Here is a 17473-nt window from a genome sequence, read left to right on the forward strand (position 1 = left end):
GCAATGTTCAACTTGATGAGCTGAAAATGAATATTGGCGAAAAAATTGTAGTTCGCTGTGGCAGGACAGTAACTACAATTTCTTATAGATTTCTAACGTCACTAAATCCTATCAAGTTTAACTAGGTTGAGCTTCTTGACGATGAAAATATGATGATAACAGTTCATGACGAAACAATAAATCATACGACGGAAATACGGTAGATGAAATGCTTACTTCATCTAGACACATGGAGGTGCCAACAATGTCCCAGGGAAATTCGTCTGGGCAAAATCGATTTCCATCTTTCTATTGACAGTTTCTTTGACCAATTTGATTAACTCTGACTTAATTGATTGACAATAATTTGACTTTGACATCATTTTCTTCTTCAACATGGAAATAGTTCGAATCTTTTAGAAAATCCGGCTTGTGTAAACCGATTCCCCCTCCCCAAGCCAAAACTTGTTCTATTTAAGCACTTAAGGGGAGGGGCGCTCTATATCAGTAATTTTTTTTTTTTTGTTTTAGTTTTGAGACCTAGATATGCAGCTTCAGCAATTAAAAAAATGTTTGCCAATTCAAGTTAATCTGCCTTCATTTTTGTTATTAAAAATAGAAGAATGTAATAGGGGCAAAGGACACTTGCCAACTCATTTTACTAGCATATACATATATATATATAGCTTCATATTTAGAGGCATTGATAGCCATTATTCCAATACGAAACAAAGGCCCTAGGTTGATGATTAGAAGTAGCTTATCTCTGACATAATTTCATGGTGCGAGTCATCATGGTGGTGAACTCGGTTATGTCAATCAAGCCATCTCCATCAGCATCCACCCCTCGAATCATTTTCCGACAAGTTTCCAGATTACACCTCTCTCCCATCTTCTTAAGCACCGCCATCAATTCTTCGGCGCTGATTTTCCCGTTTCCGTCCAAATCATACACCCGAAATGCACTTTGGATGTCATTGACATTGATCCCTTCTCCCATGTTCTGCATCATCGCCATGAACTCCTTGTAGTCGATGAAGCCATCTCCATCGGTGTCGATTGCGGTAAATGCTTTGGTCACCTCGGCACCCGTCATTCCTTTGCCTAGTACTTTCAAAGCTGACTTGTACTCTTCCTTGGAGATCTTACCATCTTTGTTGGTGTCGAATTTGTCGAACACCCATTTCATTTCTTCCACATTGGGCTGATAAGTTCTTGAAGACACGTTCGACTTTAGGCTGTCCTTGTTGATGCTCAACTGTGTTGTCGGTTTCCTTGACAACTTCCTTGGGAATGCTCCATATTTGAACTCGATAAAACTCAGTTTTGACATTCTGTTTGATAGTTTTCTTCACAATCTCCTATGTCAAGCACCTCTCCCTATATGTGTGACAATTTGACTTCTTTGGATCAATTTGCAAGAGCATGTTGGAATCTCTCTTTTAATTCGGGGACCTAAAACAAGCCAAAAAAAGAGGCGGTCCACTTGGGTTTGATAATTGATATTCTTATTCCAAGAGGTCAATTTCCATCCATACAAGTCGAGATTCCACGCGGAAATGGCATGGTGTAACCAAAATGACTTTGCTACCATGGTAGGCAAAAGCTAAAGCATAAAGAAGGTATTCTTCCACTACAAGTTGAATCATAGACACATGACCTTACTAGATTCCAATTCGACTCGCCTTTCGGCGAAGGCTTCTTCTTTTATCTGTAAATTACGTATCAATGATGGGACCAAATGTTCCTAGTGTTATTGGTCAATATTCTTTTCTTCACCTAGCAAAATTTGTTCAAGGAAAAGAGGATTTGTAAAATCCTATTTCTGTTATTGGATGGATTCCATGGTTTTTTTTCATTCCTTACTTTTAAAAACAACCACTATCACCATTTCTAAAATCCTATTATAAAATTAATATAATAAAATAGGATTTGATTTGATTTGTTTATTTTATTATTTATCATTAAATATATTAATAATATAAAATAATATATAAAGGAAAATATGTGTTTTATATATAACTAATTATATACTTAATGTCATATTTTTATATTCTTAATTAGAAAGTGGTGACAGGATTTGCACATGGATACACCGTTACTCTATATTGCTTCGGATATAACTCTGAATAATATAGATGTCAACTAAATTAAGACTCAATCAACTTACAAGCTAATTACGTTTTATAAAAGTAAAAAAATTGCGTTTTAATTTTCCCTTGTATCAAACCGATTGGCATTTTAAGTAACTTTGATTTAGAGTTTGGAATGATTTTTTTTTTTTGGCGTAGCATTCTCTTAACATTTATTATAGTCATGACTCAAATAAAATTAGCTAAGAAATGAAATATGATTTCATCCAAATTACGCATCAAAAGAGGTTGAATTTAATAAGTTTATGGTTTAAATTCCAACATTTGAAATCCTCTCGATGAAATCAATTACCCAAAAGAGTAGAAATTGAAGTTTGAATTTGTAAGAGTAAGACATTAATGGCTTTTAGTGTAAACCATGGGAATTTGTTTTTGTTCCTTTAAAACCTTTGGATATAAACTAGGGTCGCCTGCCCTGCATTAGACATTTGTGGTTTTCATACTAAAAGAACTTTTACTTGATTGAACACCTAAATGGAACATAACGACAAGCAGTGAGCATTGAAGTAATTTGTAACTTGGAAAAAAAGAGGCTAATTCACAAGCATTACTGATATTAAACCCTGGATTTTGCTTTGATCCTCTTCCACTAATGCATTAATACCAGTCAGTTGTTCGGCTCTTTTTGCTTGGACAAACCAATCTGTTCTAGCCACCACTATGACCATGACAATGGCACATACAACTTGTGCTGCCAATAATCCCAACCAAAGGCCTAATAACCCTATATCCATCACAAATCCCATTACAACTGCAATTGGCAATCCAACACCATAGAAGGATCCTAAATTTATGTTGGCACCCAAAGTCGGCCTTGCACTCCCTCTCAGAACGCCACAACCGGTGGTTTGTGGACAGTTCCCTAGTTCACAAAGCCCTGCCACTGGCATCACCATTGCTGCCAACGACAAAATGGCTTTATCGTTTGTGAAAATTTGTCCCCAAGCGTTTCTCATTGTTGTCATGAATGACATAGCCATGAAACTAGATAAAACAGCACATGATAATGCGATCGTGGACGAGGTTTTAGCCGTACTTGGCTGGTTGGCTCCCAACTCATTACCAACCCGTGTCGAGACTGCTAGACTCAAAGACGAAGGGAAGATATAGGTGAGTGAAGTGGCTTGTATTAGGATTCCCATTGTAGCGACTGCTTCTGGGGCATTGATAAAAAGTCCTGAAAGGACTATCATAAGCTCATACCACCACCATTCCAAGCAAACAGATAGGCAACAAGGTATAGCAAGGCAAAGTATTGGCTTCCATTCATCGAAGCATTCCAGGGACCAACCTTGCCATGTTTTGTCACAAATGCCAGAGAAGCATAGGTAAAGCAAAAGGGTAACAAGCAAATTCAAATCTGTTATGGTGACTGCCACAGCTATACCTTGAATGCCAAGGCGAAGATGGTGGACAAGGATGTAGTTGATAGGAGCATGCAAAGCAAGGGAAAAGGCTGCAGTCAACATAAGAGGGAGGGTTATGTTTTGGGTTCTTAAGTAAATTCTTAGAGGGTTTATTAGAGATTGGAAGAGTAGATCTGGGAGAGAGAATGCCAGATAAGTAGAGGCAACTGAGGAGATAACTGGGTCTTGTCCACAAAAGAGAAGGATGGACTCAATGTTTAGCCATAGAACTGAAATGGGCAAACAGGCAATTGTAAGGATGGCTATGGTGGGTTGAAGGGTTTGGCCCATAAGAGGCCATTGTTTGGCTCCACAGGCTTGAGAAGAAATAGCTTCCATCCCCATTGCAAGACCAGAAATGACAGAATAGCCTGTAATGTTAGCAATACCAATAGACAGAGACCCTCCTGCCAGTGCTTCCTTGCCCAATTTCCCCATAAAAAACATCGATATTGCTGATTTTCCATAGATAAGAAGGCCAGTAATTATCATAGGCAAGGCTATCGCATAAAGCTGCTTGATCTCTTCAACAACCTGAGAGAGAAACAAATGACAAAAAGATATTTTCCTTTTTGCATTGGATTTATCTGGTTTTCTTTTTTACCTATTAAAAAGTTAGATAAAAATCAGTCTATTTTACCCATTTCACCCAAAAAAAATAATATTTATAAAAATGAGTTTAGTTCAAAATTATTCACCCAAATAACATGAAATGAACAGTAAAATTAGATTATGGAAACTAGATGGCCGACATCACTATTTTTTGTATTAAAAAAATGATTTTTGGGGTTTTAAATATTAGATGGTCGACACCTATGTATTTTTTTAAAAAAATTTTGGGTGCTGGCACATGATAGCCGGCACCCCTTTATCTGACTAAAAAGATAATTTTGAATAAATGGCCAAAATCACCCAACAAAAGAGATTGTGAATATTGCAACATAACCCCTCCTTGTTTTTCTATCTTTTTTATTTTTCAAGTTTAATTACATATTTTATCTTTTAAAATAATATTGAACTACTTATCATGTTTTTTAATTATTATTGCATCACTCATATTATTATTAAATTTAAAAATTAATTTAAAATATATTGAACTACATATTTTATAAATATATTACTCGTTATTTTTAAAATAAAAAAACAATAATTTAGCAATGTTTATTTGAATTATTATAAAAATGAAAATCATTAAACCAAATTCTAATTTTATAAAAAAAACATATAATTTAATTGTGCATATTAAATTTAAATTAATTTTAAATTAACTATTTTTTATTTGAAAATTAACTAGTTTAGTATCAATTACCGTCATTTTAGATATTGTATTTAGTATTTTAATATATTTTCAAAATTATAAATTTCAATATTAAAATTAATAAATAGTTTTAAAATACATTCGTTTGAAGTTCTTAAATAATATATTAAAATAAGATAACTTGAACAACTTTTTATCAAAATCACCTCCAAAAAATTATCATTATATTTAAAAATAAATATAATTTTTTAGACTTAATTTATTATTTATACTTGATTTTATCAACAATCAAAATACATTTAACGAAATAAAAACAAAAATTTTAAAAAAAATCATGAAAATTCAAATATGATAATAATAACACGTTATTTTAAATTAATTTTTAAATTTAATAATAATGTGAGTGATGCAGTAATAATTAAAAAACATTATAAGTATTTTAATATTATTTTAAAATTAAAATATGTAATTAAACTTGAGAAATAAAAAAGGATGGAAAACAAATAGGGGTTATGTTGTAATACTCTCAAACTCTTTTGTTGAGTGATTTTGGAGTCGACACCACACCCCCAAAAATTAATTTTTTAATCGGATAAAGGGATGTCAGCCATCAGTGTGTCAGCACCCAAAAAATTTTTAAAAAAATATATATATGGGTGTCAATTATCTAGTGTCCAAAACCCTAAAAATGATTTGTTTAATAAAAAAATAGTGGTGTCGGCCATCTAGTTCCCATAACGTGTTATTTTATTGTTTATTTCAAATTATTTTAGTGAATATTTTTCAACTAGAGTAAATATTTTTTTTTTTAGATTAGATGAGTAAGAACAAGGAATAGTGGCGTCAGCATGTAACTAACCTTTGAAAGTGATGGTTGCCAAGCTTGACACTGGCACTGAAAGGAATCTTGCTCTTCTGGTGAAACATCCTTAACACATTCCTGAGGTACTCTATCAATACCTTCATTGAGTAACAAAGGAGCAGTAGAACTGTAATAAGCTGCAATTCCCTTATCACTCATTACTTTTAGTCAGAATAAACCTGGAGAGTATATGTTTCTTCTCAAAAACATGCAAGAAAAGGGAAAAGACCGAGTCTTGGAGTAAACAAAAAGGACCAAGAGAGAAAGGGTCAGTCAATACAAGCTTCCTCTCTTTTCTAGTAGTATAATCTAGTGCATATACCACTAGAAGCAAACTTTGTTTTTAGAAGACTGAGAAGAGAGTGAGGGGAAGATAGAGAAAGAGGGGATGAGAAATGGAGGAGTGTGGGTATGGAGGTATGGAAGGAGATAAGGGGGAAAGGAGGAGGCCATGCGGGTGGTTCGTCCTTTTCTTTGAAAAGGGCGCGTCGGTATACCTTAAAAAGCAATTTTTGTTTTGTAAACAAAATGCTGGCAGTCCTTCCAAATGCCAAACATGGAAAGCTGTCAACACATCATCAAGTTTCAAACAAACCCTCTATAAATCTCCGAGACATCCACTGTTTTGTCTCTCTCCATGGACCCTCTTTTCCCTTTGGTTCTTTTGTAATACCTCCTCTCCCTGAGCACGTGCACTACTTCCTTTCCCTTCCTACTCATCATATCATGCCAAATCTTCAAGCTTAATTTGGGTGTGAAATACTGAAATTTTATCACTATTACTTGTTAGCTGTTAATACTTTCAGAACAACAATGCATATGTGCTTGTCAACGTGGTAATGAGTACTCGATCAACCGCATTAACCTATTCGGTTATATCAGCCAAGAAATTAATCATTCATTTATTTATGCTCCTTATCATATATATGATGTTAATCATTCTTGGTATCGTGGTCCGTAGGCGCCTAAAAATAAAGTAATAGGGTATAGGGACCCCAAGCAAAATTGGCAGAACAGCCAGGCAATTACCGTTTCCTTCTATCTTTCCCTTGATGGGAAAAAGAGAAGAGGGTGGTGTAGATGGTCACGATATCCTTGTTCAGGTCTGCCAACGGAGCGTAATGGCCCCTTCACATAGGGACAAAGAAAAGGGGTCTTCAAAAACTCTTATTAATATATTTTGCGATGGTAAGAGTACTTCATTCTATTAGGCATGGCTAAGAAGGCTATGGTTTCATTGATTGGGAATTGGGAACTCCCTCAAAATGGGCTCTGCTCCACTTTGGGAAGATATTTCTTACTTAGACTGATGATATCCAATTGGAAATGAACAACGATTTCTCGATTTCCAAAGCTGTTGCTGTTGGGGACCCTGCCACATGCTGATTCCAAGCAATGGCCTAACTGATCCCCCACCCCGTTATTGTTGTTTTGTTTGATTACCTTTTAGGGGTTAATTCAATCATAATTTTGATATTTTCCCTTCTTACATGTTGGGATATGATATGCTGATCGGACAAGTTGTTAATCAATGGAGGGACGATTTGCCTTCTATTTTAAAGCTTCTAATCATAGTTCCAAGTTTGAAATAAGATCATGGCCTAGGAATGAAAAACTTATTTAATATTGATACTAAAGCTCCATTTGTGAATCAAAAGCATTACATCTGACTAGAATATGAATGAAACCGAGCCCTCAGATGAATTAATTGTTTGATTTTTGCTCCCATCGTCTTAATTTCTTTGGGATTTGCTAGCTAGACAACATAAGCTTTTTGATCTTGATTTCTAGCTGATGAAGTAGTCATGATTCTTTTTCTTTTCCAAAGCAATTAAAGTCAAGGTTAAGATGAAAGTATTAGAAGCATCTTTTGGAGGAAGCTATCTTTAAAACAAACAAATGGTCCCTAATGATCCTTAGTCACATCTGAAATATAATTTTTGAAAGATTTTATGAATGTTTTCCCTTCAGCCTCAGTCCACTCGCAAAATGCTCACAAGCTCTTCTGTTTTTACCAAAATAGAGCTCTCACCAAACCCCTCAATTCACCCTCACCCTCAATGCTCACAACGCGTGACACTCTCAAGCCCTTCAAATCCCCCCCCCCTTTAAATAGAGCTCTCAAGCCTCGACTCTAAGGTGTGCCTCCCCAAATTCGAGGGTCTTTCCTCTACGCATATAAGAGTCTAGTTCACAACTCTGGTACCATTTGACGTAGCTAGACCATTTGGTCTGGCAGCATATAACAGTAAAGTACCACCGGCTCCACAAAGCATATAGGAATCTTCATGAAGATTCTTCATGTTTTGTTCTCCACCAGTCGCTTACCGGTGTCTGCAACTGTAAGTAAAGATTTGCTTTATTTTTCTCCAGGCTGCATCATTTATTACTTCTTTTAATAACTTCCTGTCGCCATTTCACCTTATGGATCGTTTTGATTTCTAGTTTCAGAAAGAAAACAAAAGCTGGTTCCCCAAAGTATATGAGGATGTTGGTCGATACCTCACCAGCTAGTTCTTAGTTCTCTAATGCGGCAATTTGCATTGAATAACTCCCATCCGAGTAGGTTTGTTATCTTCTAAACAACGGATAACAGTGTTATTCGACCAGGTCCTTAGCTAGCAGTGGTTCACATTGCACACAGTGGAAAATCGAGATCACCTCCTTCATGGCTTGGATTGACATTCATTTACTGTTAGCATATATGCTTCAGATAACTGCTTTATTGGCTACCATTAGTTAACATGGAGCTCAGTGGGTCTCTTCGAACATGGTCACATGGAGCTGTCTACTTGCCTTGACATTCATTCCCCGTTAGCACATTTTAGAGGACTGCTAATATGTGAAGTTATCTCCAACTAGACTAAAACCAGGGAGTTTTCTTAGCAGTCTTCCTTCCATAATAGACCTGACTGTGTTGGCGTCTTCCCACTTTCCAGCTGCTGCGTATATATTGTGAAGCATCACATAAGATTCTGAGTTTTGTGGATACATTTCGAAGAGCATCTGAAAAATTCTCTGTCCAATTTCAATGTTCCCGTACATTTTACAAGCACCTAACAGGGATTCAAGCATGCCTAGAGAAGGTTTGAATGGCTGTCTATTGACTATATTATAAGCTTCATGCAAATGACCAGCTCGCGCAAGAAGGTCAACCATACAAGCATAATGCTCTGTTCTTGGAGATAACCCATCTTCAACCATACAGTTGAATACCCTCTGGCCTTCCTCAACTAAACCAGCATGGCTACAAGCCGATAAAAGACTTAAATAAGTAATGGCATCATGGCTCACCCCTGAAAGTCGCATCCTCGAGAAAAGCTTGAGGGCACCTTCGGCATCTCCATGCAATCTGTATCCATTAATCATCACACTCCAAGAGACAGCATCTTTTTCAAACAAGTAGTCAAATAGCAATCTCGCGACAACAATGCTTCCACACCTTGCATATAGGTCTATGAGGGCATTACTAACTACCACATCTTTGTCAAAGCCCTTGCATATGATATAGGCCATCACAGAATCCGCTAGATTCAGGCTGTTTAGTAGAACACATGAGGAGATTAAACTTAAAACTGTTATATTGTCAGGTTCCAAACTTATCTGGAGCATTTCACAAAAAAAAGCAACTGCTTGTTTGGCATTTTTGGTATCAACATGCACAGACATGATAGCATTCCACAAAGAAATATCACATCTTTTCCCCGTCTGAAAAACTAGGAGGCTCAATTTTATTTTACCAAATCTAGCATACATGAAGATAAGAGATGTAAGAACAGTTGTTTCCTCTATCATCCCTGTTCTGAGTGCAAACGCATGGATGGACTTACCCTGTGACAACATGCTGCACATGGGCAATAAATTTAGTATACTTACTTGATTTGGTCTTTGGTTCTCCTTCACCATTTGAGCAAACAAGACTAGAACATCATTTGATAAGTTGTAATGCCGGAAGCCAGTCATTAATGAATTCCAAGAAACTACACTTCTTTCAGGCATGGCATCAAACAATAGTGATCCAGCATCAAGCTCTCCACAGTTACAATACATACTAATTAGTGCATTTGTCAATGAAACATCAGAGTCCCACCCAGTTTTGATTGCATAACCATGAAGGATTGTTCCTTTCCTGAAATTTTCACTCTCACTGTAAGAAGAAAGGATACTTAGCAAAGTCACAGAACCCAACTTCCCTCCCTCTTTCTGCATCTGGTGAAGAATCACATTTGCCTTATCCTTTTGTCCACTGTGTACATACCCAGATATCAAAGTATTCCATGATACTGTATTCTTAGTTGCCATTCTTTTAAATAGCCTAAAACAAGTGGAGAGTAAAGGACAGTCAGAGTAAAATGCCAGGACTGCATTTGAAACATTAATATTTGTTTCAAAACTTCTTCTAACTACAAATGCATGTATCGACTGACCAAGTAAAATGTCACCTAGATTCGAGCAGGCAGAAAGGATGCTAACAATTGAAATTGCATCAGGACTGAACCATTCCAATTGCATTTTGCGAAATGCAACCAAACTTTCATCCGGTAGTCCATTATTTACATAACCAGAAATCAGCACATTCCATGACAGCTGTGTTTTGTTTGGTATCTGATCAAACAAAATTTCAGATGAACTTATTTCCCCAAGCTTAGCATACGTTGACATGAGAGCTGTCAATACAGAAACCTGACTTCCAAATCCATGTTTAATAACACAACAATGGAGAGATCCGCCATAGCTAATATCAAAATAGTTCTCACAGAAGGGAACAGTAGACACAAACGTCACTGAGTTAGGCTGCACATCATTTCGAAGCATTTCCCGAAACATCTCAAAACCTTCGAAAAACCTCTCATTCTGCGTATAACTATTGATCAGAGCATTCCAAACAGAAACATTCCTTTCCACAGCAAAGTAAAACAGTTTCCTAGCACTAGATAAATCCACTTCACTTTTATACATTGAAATAAAAGCAGGAACCAAAAAATCGTTGAAGAAGTATCCACATTTAACAGCCAAACCATGCAGAGATTTACCAAAATAAAAATACCCCAACCGCGTACATGCAGGGATTATACTTGCCAAAGTACTGACATTAGGCTTTATGTTCATTCCCTGAATTTCCCCGAAAACCCCCAATGCTTCTTTATCAAGTCCATTAAAACAGTAACCAGAAAGCAAAGCATTCCATGAAACCAAGTCAGGGTCAGAAATTCTATCAAACAGTTTCCGCGCAATCCCTATATCGACATTTCTTGCATAAAAATCAATAAAAGAAGTCATAATGACAACATTTCTTTCATACCCTTTTCTCAAAACAACGCAATGAATCTGCTGTCCAATCCCAGAAGCACCTAAAGCTGAACAAGCCTTAATCACGAAAGGAAATGTAAAATCATCAGATGGGCAATTCAAGACCCGGCATTTTGTATAAACAGACAAAAGATCTCCATATAGACCATAACTAGAAAGACCTTTCAGCATTAAGTTTTGGCAGAATAAATTTGGGTTTTGAATTTTGTAAAAGGTGGAGAGAGCCAAATTTGGAGCACCCAGATAAAAGCAAGATTTAAGAAAATGTCCTAGCAGTAAGTTGTTTCTTATGAGACCTTGTACGATGAGAAGAGATTTAAGCGGCTTTAAGTCTTGGATGCTTTGACAGTGCTTTAAGAGATGCATGAAACTTGAAAAGGAACCACATGGAAGTTTTAAAACCATGGTGGTGGTCAATAGGTTTCCCGCCATTAATAATTGTTCATCATCTGGAGTTCCGAATTCGGACAAGCCTTTGAGATTATTTGTAAGGTTTTTTTTTTAGGTGTAAAAATGGTTGAATTATGATCATTGTATATACCAACCATCAACCATAAGAATAGAACCAATACTGGGGTGAGTTGTAAGCTATTTAAGCAATATCTCAGTAGTATTATGGATAAAAGTAAAAAGTGGGGAAAAACTTTGCTTTTGTTTAAGGATTCATAGAACCCATTTATAAGAAAATCTTGGGCTTGATTATGGATGGAGATAAAATATATTAATTAATCAACGTTCAAAATAAAGTCAATGTCTTCGGTTTAGGTTACGAGAATGTATTTGAAAATTTTTCACAAGTGGCTAGTGGATTTTGGGCTACAATACATATTTGGGTATTTGCTTTGTTAAGATGTGAGGCATTTTGAATAGATTGATTCTCTTATTTGATCAAGGTTATGATAGAGTTTTAATCTTATCTAATAATTTTGAGGGGTACAAACTATTCAGGAGAAGACGCTGGCAGGTTCTAATTCTGTATTGGTTCGAAGAATTTATAACTGCTAGAGTACTTTAGCCACTGGTATATTTGCCACTTCTCTAGGGAGGGAAATCAAGATACAAATAGACAAGTTAAATTTACTCACCATAATTCATATGATGTGTGCTTGTATGAGATCCCCCGCTAGGGGGACAAGTTAGTTTTTGTAATAAATTTGAGTATCATTTCTTATCATTCATAAAATAAGTGGTAAAAACTTAGACATATATAATTAATTTTTTAAAAATTTTACGAATTCAAATCATATCGTTAAATTGGAGGTTTGATTTCTAGAAAAAAAAATTAAGTGATATTTCTATATTTGTGTGTTAGAAAACATAAATACTTCATAAAAAAAAACAGCATGGTATTTAATATGATGAAATATTAAATTCAGTATTTAGAACATCCAAAACATGGTTTTCTTTTTTATTTACAAAATCTACTGCTATAGCATGACTTCAATCAACCCTCGCTTGAGCATTAAATGTAACTTCTAGTAGCCATATGTTGTTCTCTTCATCACCCTCATGAACTCATCTATGTTTACCTCACCATCACCTGCATCCAGAATTGGCACTAATTAATAATGTTTTTGCTTGGATTTAGATAGCAAAGTGTTCAACAAATTAAGTGAAGAACGCAATGGCATATGAAGCCTATGGCTGCACCAACATCATATTATACTATATAAAGATTCAAGAAGAGCTTACAATCTCGGTCGGCTTCCTCGATCATGTCTTGAATCTCTTTCTGGGATAAGAGTTCACCAAGGTCCTTTGAAATGCGATTAATGTCTTGGACAGAAATCTTTCCCTGGATCCAAGTAAAGGAAGAATCAAAACATGAACAGCTTACACCCCCATCAATTCCAAATATACAGAAAACACAGGTACTTACATTGTTATCTTGATCGATGATTTGGAATGCTTTCATAAGCTCTTCGTTAGTGTCCCTCTCCCCAATCTTGGCAGTCATCATGTGCACAAACTCATCAAAATCAATAGCACCACTGCCATTCCTGTCCACATCCGCGATCATTTGTTTGATTTCCTGTTGCGATACAGCACAGAAGGATTTGAAGAATATATCAACTTCATATGCTATCTATCTATTAAAGGATAATGGCAAACATCTCAACAATTACCTCTTCTGTCATCTCGAAACCAAGAGCCCTGCAATGCTAAATACTTTTAGTTCCGATCGTCGATATTTTCATTCATAAATGCGAAACAGCAGAGACAAAAATGTTCATACCTCATGGCCACATTCAGCTCTTTAGCATCAATGGTACCTGTAAGCAAATTTGAACTATAACTTAGCATAATGCCGAGCACATGTATCGTGGATAAATAAACCCCATAATAACAAGCCATTCCCATACCTGAGCCATCAGTGTCAAATAATTCAAATGCTTCCTTAATCTCTTGCCTCTTTTGTTGGCTTAATCCCTGGTGACGTCCCTTATGCTTGCCTTTCTGCGATGCCCTTCCATAAGCCTAATGGTGTAATCAAAACATCCATTAGAACACATAATGAGCACAGTTCAAGTTCTCTAAAAGATTCAAAACACTATTCCACTCATATATGCAATCTCAGTAAACCATAAATAAACAAAAGTTAAATTAACTTTATGGTTTTATTATAAAAACCCCGAATTTCAAAATTAATCCCAAATTAAATCTACCAATAGTAGACAGTAAATGAAAGCACACACGCAAGAAGAATCGGAAAAATATATATCAAAAATCCAATCTTCAACAATTATTTTTAATAGATGATTATTATCAATTAAAGCAAACTGATCTGAACGATTACTACGAAGAACATACCATGGCTAACTCAGATACTTGATTTGAATATTGAATTTTGAACAAATATAGGAATTTTGTTTTGGTTTAACTTTTTAAGATTGGAAGCCGAAGCCATCAATATATAGGCAGTTGTTTGATCTTCATCGCCAGAATCAAAAATTGCAAGTAAATGAGTCATGATAGGCCCGTTGTAAAATTGACTTGCCTAATCTAATTATAGGCCATTGGGCTGATAATTTCGGGCTCATTTTGAAAAGAAAATTCCATGAAAGAGAGAAAAGAGTAAGAAAATTCCATGTTTCATATATACTGAGGTACAACAAGGAGCATACAATTGTTTAGCAGTCATCCACTAAATGCTTCCCTTATCACCTCTAATATACGATTTGCTACGTCGGGTCCAAACAATCTTGGGAAGCTTGAGCCTATATCAATCTCAATTGTCTTGTTCCTAACCAATCCATCCCTCTTCTCCAAATATGCCTTTTCCGCCTCATCCACATTTCTGTTTCCACAAGCACATTGATCCAACCATATCCCCAATGCTTCTTTCGCCACAGGATCTATGTGATCCTTTATAATCTCCTCCATGCGTCCTGGTCCGTCTCCCTCAGTTCCCTCCGTGTTGATTCGGATCATGATCGACGTGGGAGAGGTGAGACATCGAATGTAAAGTGCTGAGGAGTAGTACGGTCGAACTTCTGGGAGTTTCTCAAGCGTTTGCCTAAGTGATTCAAGCCGGGTGTTCTCATAAAAAGTTTGAAGGTATTCAGGATATAAGACTGGGTCCTTTCGAGGTGGCAAATCCAGAATGAGAACAAGTGACGTTGGGCTATTCTGTATGAGCTCAATCAGGAAATTCGGTGCATCTGTGGAAGCATTCAGATAAGCTGAAAGGCTTGTTATGTCCACTGCTCCCCCTGTTGGCAGCTCACAGTGTAACCAACTTCCTAGCATGAAATCAACCTGAAGAAACCACATTCCATATGTTCAGAATCCCGAAAAGGGGACATTAAACAATAAGTTTAATAAAATAAATTAATTCCCAAGTGGCAACACATAAATACAGAATGGCAGTGTTGCGAGTTAGCAAAATGGATACCAGATGACCACTCTCAGATGGTATATGAAGCAATATAGTGTATTAACATAATGAGAACAGCAGTGGATGGTGCTAAATTTTAGTGTAATGGCAATGGTACAACAGTGTTACTGAAGAGAAAGAACCTATGCACCTTCATTAAGTGTTCTAATAGCCAGAGAGCAAACACAATATCCTTAGATCAATATCATCTCTACCTTTCGGCGGCAACAACCAACTCTGGTAAATTTAAGCCTTTAAAAACAGGAGTTTGGGGCCTGGGATGTTACTTTAAGCATCCTTACAGTAAAGATCCATCTAAAATTTTAACCAGAAAACAAGCCGGGTGCAGCATGCACACAGAAGTTAAAACTAAGAAGTAGGAAGAACTTAAAATCACATAAAAGCACTTCCAAATTCATTGATCATACCAATTTTGGCAAACATGTCATCCTCCTTACAATTCATTTGATTTACTTTCTCGGGGGAAATAATGGTGAATGCAATTCATTTTGCCTTGTAAAAACTTTATTAGGCATGCATTTCTATGACTCTGTGTGTGTCCATAAGATCTTCATAAAACAAAACAGGCTAAGGGTGGGTTTGGATGGGCAATTGGGTGCGGTGCGGTACGTTTAGCTTATTTTTTGTCTCACGCTACAGTATCGCTACATCTAATCTCACCGCCACCGCAGGTTTTACACTAACCGCAGATAAACGCACCGCCCATCCAAACTCACCCTAAGCTAAGATTATATGGAATCATATGACGAACTTTTGCAAGGTCTTTTTGTTACCAACCACACTAAAACCTCAAAACACTGACTAGTCTGAATAATATACCAATATGCACAAGTCCAATACACGACCACAAGCCACTATGCAAAATCATTTTGCTTTAACTTCACTATACAAGTTTGAGATAATGCATATAACATAACCTAGTGTGGAAAGTTTTGAACACGTCTTATGACCAATAAACCAAACCATTTCGGCCTGTTGAAACAGAAGTTGGAGAAACTCAGCCACATGAACCTAAAAGTTTTAGGCATGGAATTAATCAACAATTCAACGCTATACCCTTGCAATAGCAACTCGTGAAGCAGTTAGTCATCAAAAAGATGCAATTTCCACTCAATTTGAGCTCACTTAAGAAATTGTCAACTCAGGTGAGCTTAATTTAGTGTTTGTTCCATGCAATTAAACAAGCAACTAAAATATTGAAATTAAAATGTTTAGAAAGTAAAGTAAATACCTGAGAAGAGGTATGGCCTGATCGGATATACAGTGAGCCATGGGAGGTTTTACTTGGATTGTAGTACTGTTGTAAATCGGAAGGTAAAGTGCATGGTTTGAGTTGAGAGTGTAGACGGTTCTCTATCGTGGATACGAGATCGATCATCAAGTTCCTACGCGGGGCAGTGACGAATGGGAAATCCATGAACTTTTTGGGGGAATTGTCCATGGGAGATGCAGAGAATGCAAAAAATTGGGGTCTGGGTGAAGGTTGAGAGAAAGAAGAAGAAGAAGAAGGTGAAGGTGAAGGTGAAGATGAGAGTGAAGGAAGTGGGAAGTGTGGGAAAACGACAGCCATTAGTTCCAGTTGTCGGATGGCTGCCCCTTTGTTAATGCACAGAGGTTAAGGAAGAATACAAGTTACTCCGTTACGGAACTTGAAAGAACAGGCGGACACGACATCAGGATCCTAACCCCGTAGCCTACGACGGATTGATGTCTTAATATCGATTTTTTTTAAATTTATTCCAAAAACTATATAAATATTAATATTCTTTTTTAATATTTAATTAGTAATAAAATTAAACGTACGATCATAAAGAAACTATTTAATAGCACGACCTATGAAACATCAATCGTTCTATTAAGATTAATACGTGGTTAAGGAAAAAAAATTTTAATTTTATCATAAATGTTGTTGATGGTATAAGGTTAAAGAGAGCTTTTGATGATTAAGGGAGGGGCTTGAGAAACTGGATGAGGTAAGAGAGTAGAGAGGATGTCCTACTTCAATTGTGCTATGCCACTTGTCAAAGTAGTTAGTAATTACATCATCGAGTTAAATAACAACATAAAATAAGATATCAACTAGTTACATCTTAACTCGGCATTCATCGAGTTAAATCGGCTAATAGCAAAATTTTCACTGAATCTTGAGGATTGTCGTATACTTACAAACTTGAAACTTTAGGAATATAACATTTAGCCATATTAATATTGATTTGTCTATATATCGTTTTGGACTAACCATTATTTTTTAAAAATATTTAATATGTGTATACAAAATATGTTTATAAATATTAAATAAATAAGAGTAAATCAATTTCAAATAAAAAATACTCATCAATAATGTAAATATTAATAATAAATTCACAAATATAATTTACCATTCAATAAATCCAACATAAACAACAACAAAAAAAACAAATCATCTCATGCATTAAACAAAAAAATTATTTCATTCTAAGCATTTAACAATTAATTGATAAATACAACATAAATAAGCAAAAAAATTATCTCATACATTCAACCACAAAATTATCTAATACTAGCTCACTAAACAATTAAAGTTTTATAAAGGATCAACCCACACAAATTCATTCATCACCATTATTC

The 17473-nt window shown here is 35.9% G+C and overlaps 5 protein-coding genes across 5 annotated transcripts; all 5 read right to left on the reverse strand.

Moving 5' to 3' along the window:
- Positions 1-739: 739 nt before the first annotated feature.
- Positions 740-1312, reverse strand: LOC107913258 (calmodulin-like protein 30). The gene has a single exon (XM_016841786.2). It carries the CDS (start codon positions 1310-1312, stop codon positions 740-742), a length of 573 nt encoding a protein of 190 aa, XP_016697275.1.
- A 1263-nt stretch (positions 1313-2575) lies between these two features.
- LOC107913257 (protein DETOXIFICATION 49) lies at positions 2576-6310 on the reverse strand. The gene is made up of 2 exons (XM_016841785.2): positions 5656-6310; positions 2576-4072 (listed from the first exon to the last, which is right to left on the reverse strand). The coding sequence occupies exons 1-2, from the start codon at positions 5815-5817 to the stop codon at positions 2666-2668; spliced, it is 1569 nt and encodes a 522-aa protein (XP_016697274.1). The 5' UTR covers positions 5818-6310; the 3' UTR covers positions 2576-2665.
- Positions 6311-6698: 388 nt separating this feature from the next.
- On the reverse strand, positions 6699-11599 carry LOC107913256 (pentatricopeptide repeat-containing protein At4g19191, mitochondrial). Its single transcript, XM_016841783.2, has one exon. The coding sequence runs from the start codon at positions 11398-11400 to the stop codon at positions 8494-8496; it is 2907 nt and encodes a 968-aa protein (XP_016697272.2). The 5' UTR covers positions 11401-11599; the 3' UTR covers positions 6699-8493.
- Positions 11600-12332: 733 nt separating this feature from the next.
- On the reverse strand, positions 12333-13936 carry LOC107913255 (caltractin). The gene is made up of 7 exons (XM_016841782.2): positions 13780-13936; positions 13332-13446; positions 13205-13241; positions 13095-13122; positions 12848-13000; positions 12661-12763; positions 12333-12508 (listed from the first exon to the last, which is right to left on the reverse strand). Exons 1-7 carry the CDS (start codon positions 13780-13782, stop codon positions 12444-12446), a joined length of 504 nt encoding a protein of 167 aa, XP_016697271.1. The 5' UTR covers positions 13783-13936; the 3' UTR covers positions 12333-12443.
- A 108-nt stretch (positions 13937-14044) lies between these two features.
- On the reverse strand, positions 14045-16590 carry LOC107913254 (red chlorophyll catabolite reductase). The gene is made up of 2 exons (XM_016841781.2): positions 16098-16590; positions 14045-14727 (listed from the first exon to the last, which is right to left on the reverse strand). Exons 1-2 carry the CDS (start codon positions 16434-16436, stop codon positions 14107-14109), a joined length of 960 nt encoding a protein of 319 aa, XP_016697270.1. The 5' UTR covers positions 16437-16590; the 3' UTR covers positions 14045-14106.
- Positions 16591-17473: the final 883 nt, after the last annotated feature.

Source organism: Gossypium hirsutum, chromosome D11 (assembly GCF_007990345.1).
Source record: "Gossypium hirsutum isolate 1008001.06 chromosome D11, Gossypium_hirsutum_v2.1, whole genome shotgun sequence".
Classification (NCBI taxonomy): domain Eukaryota; kingdom Viridiplantae; phylum Streptophyta; class Magnoliopsida; order Malvales; family Malvaceae; genus Gossypium; species Gossypium hirsutum.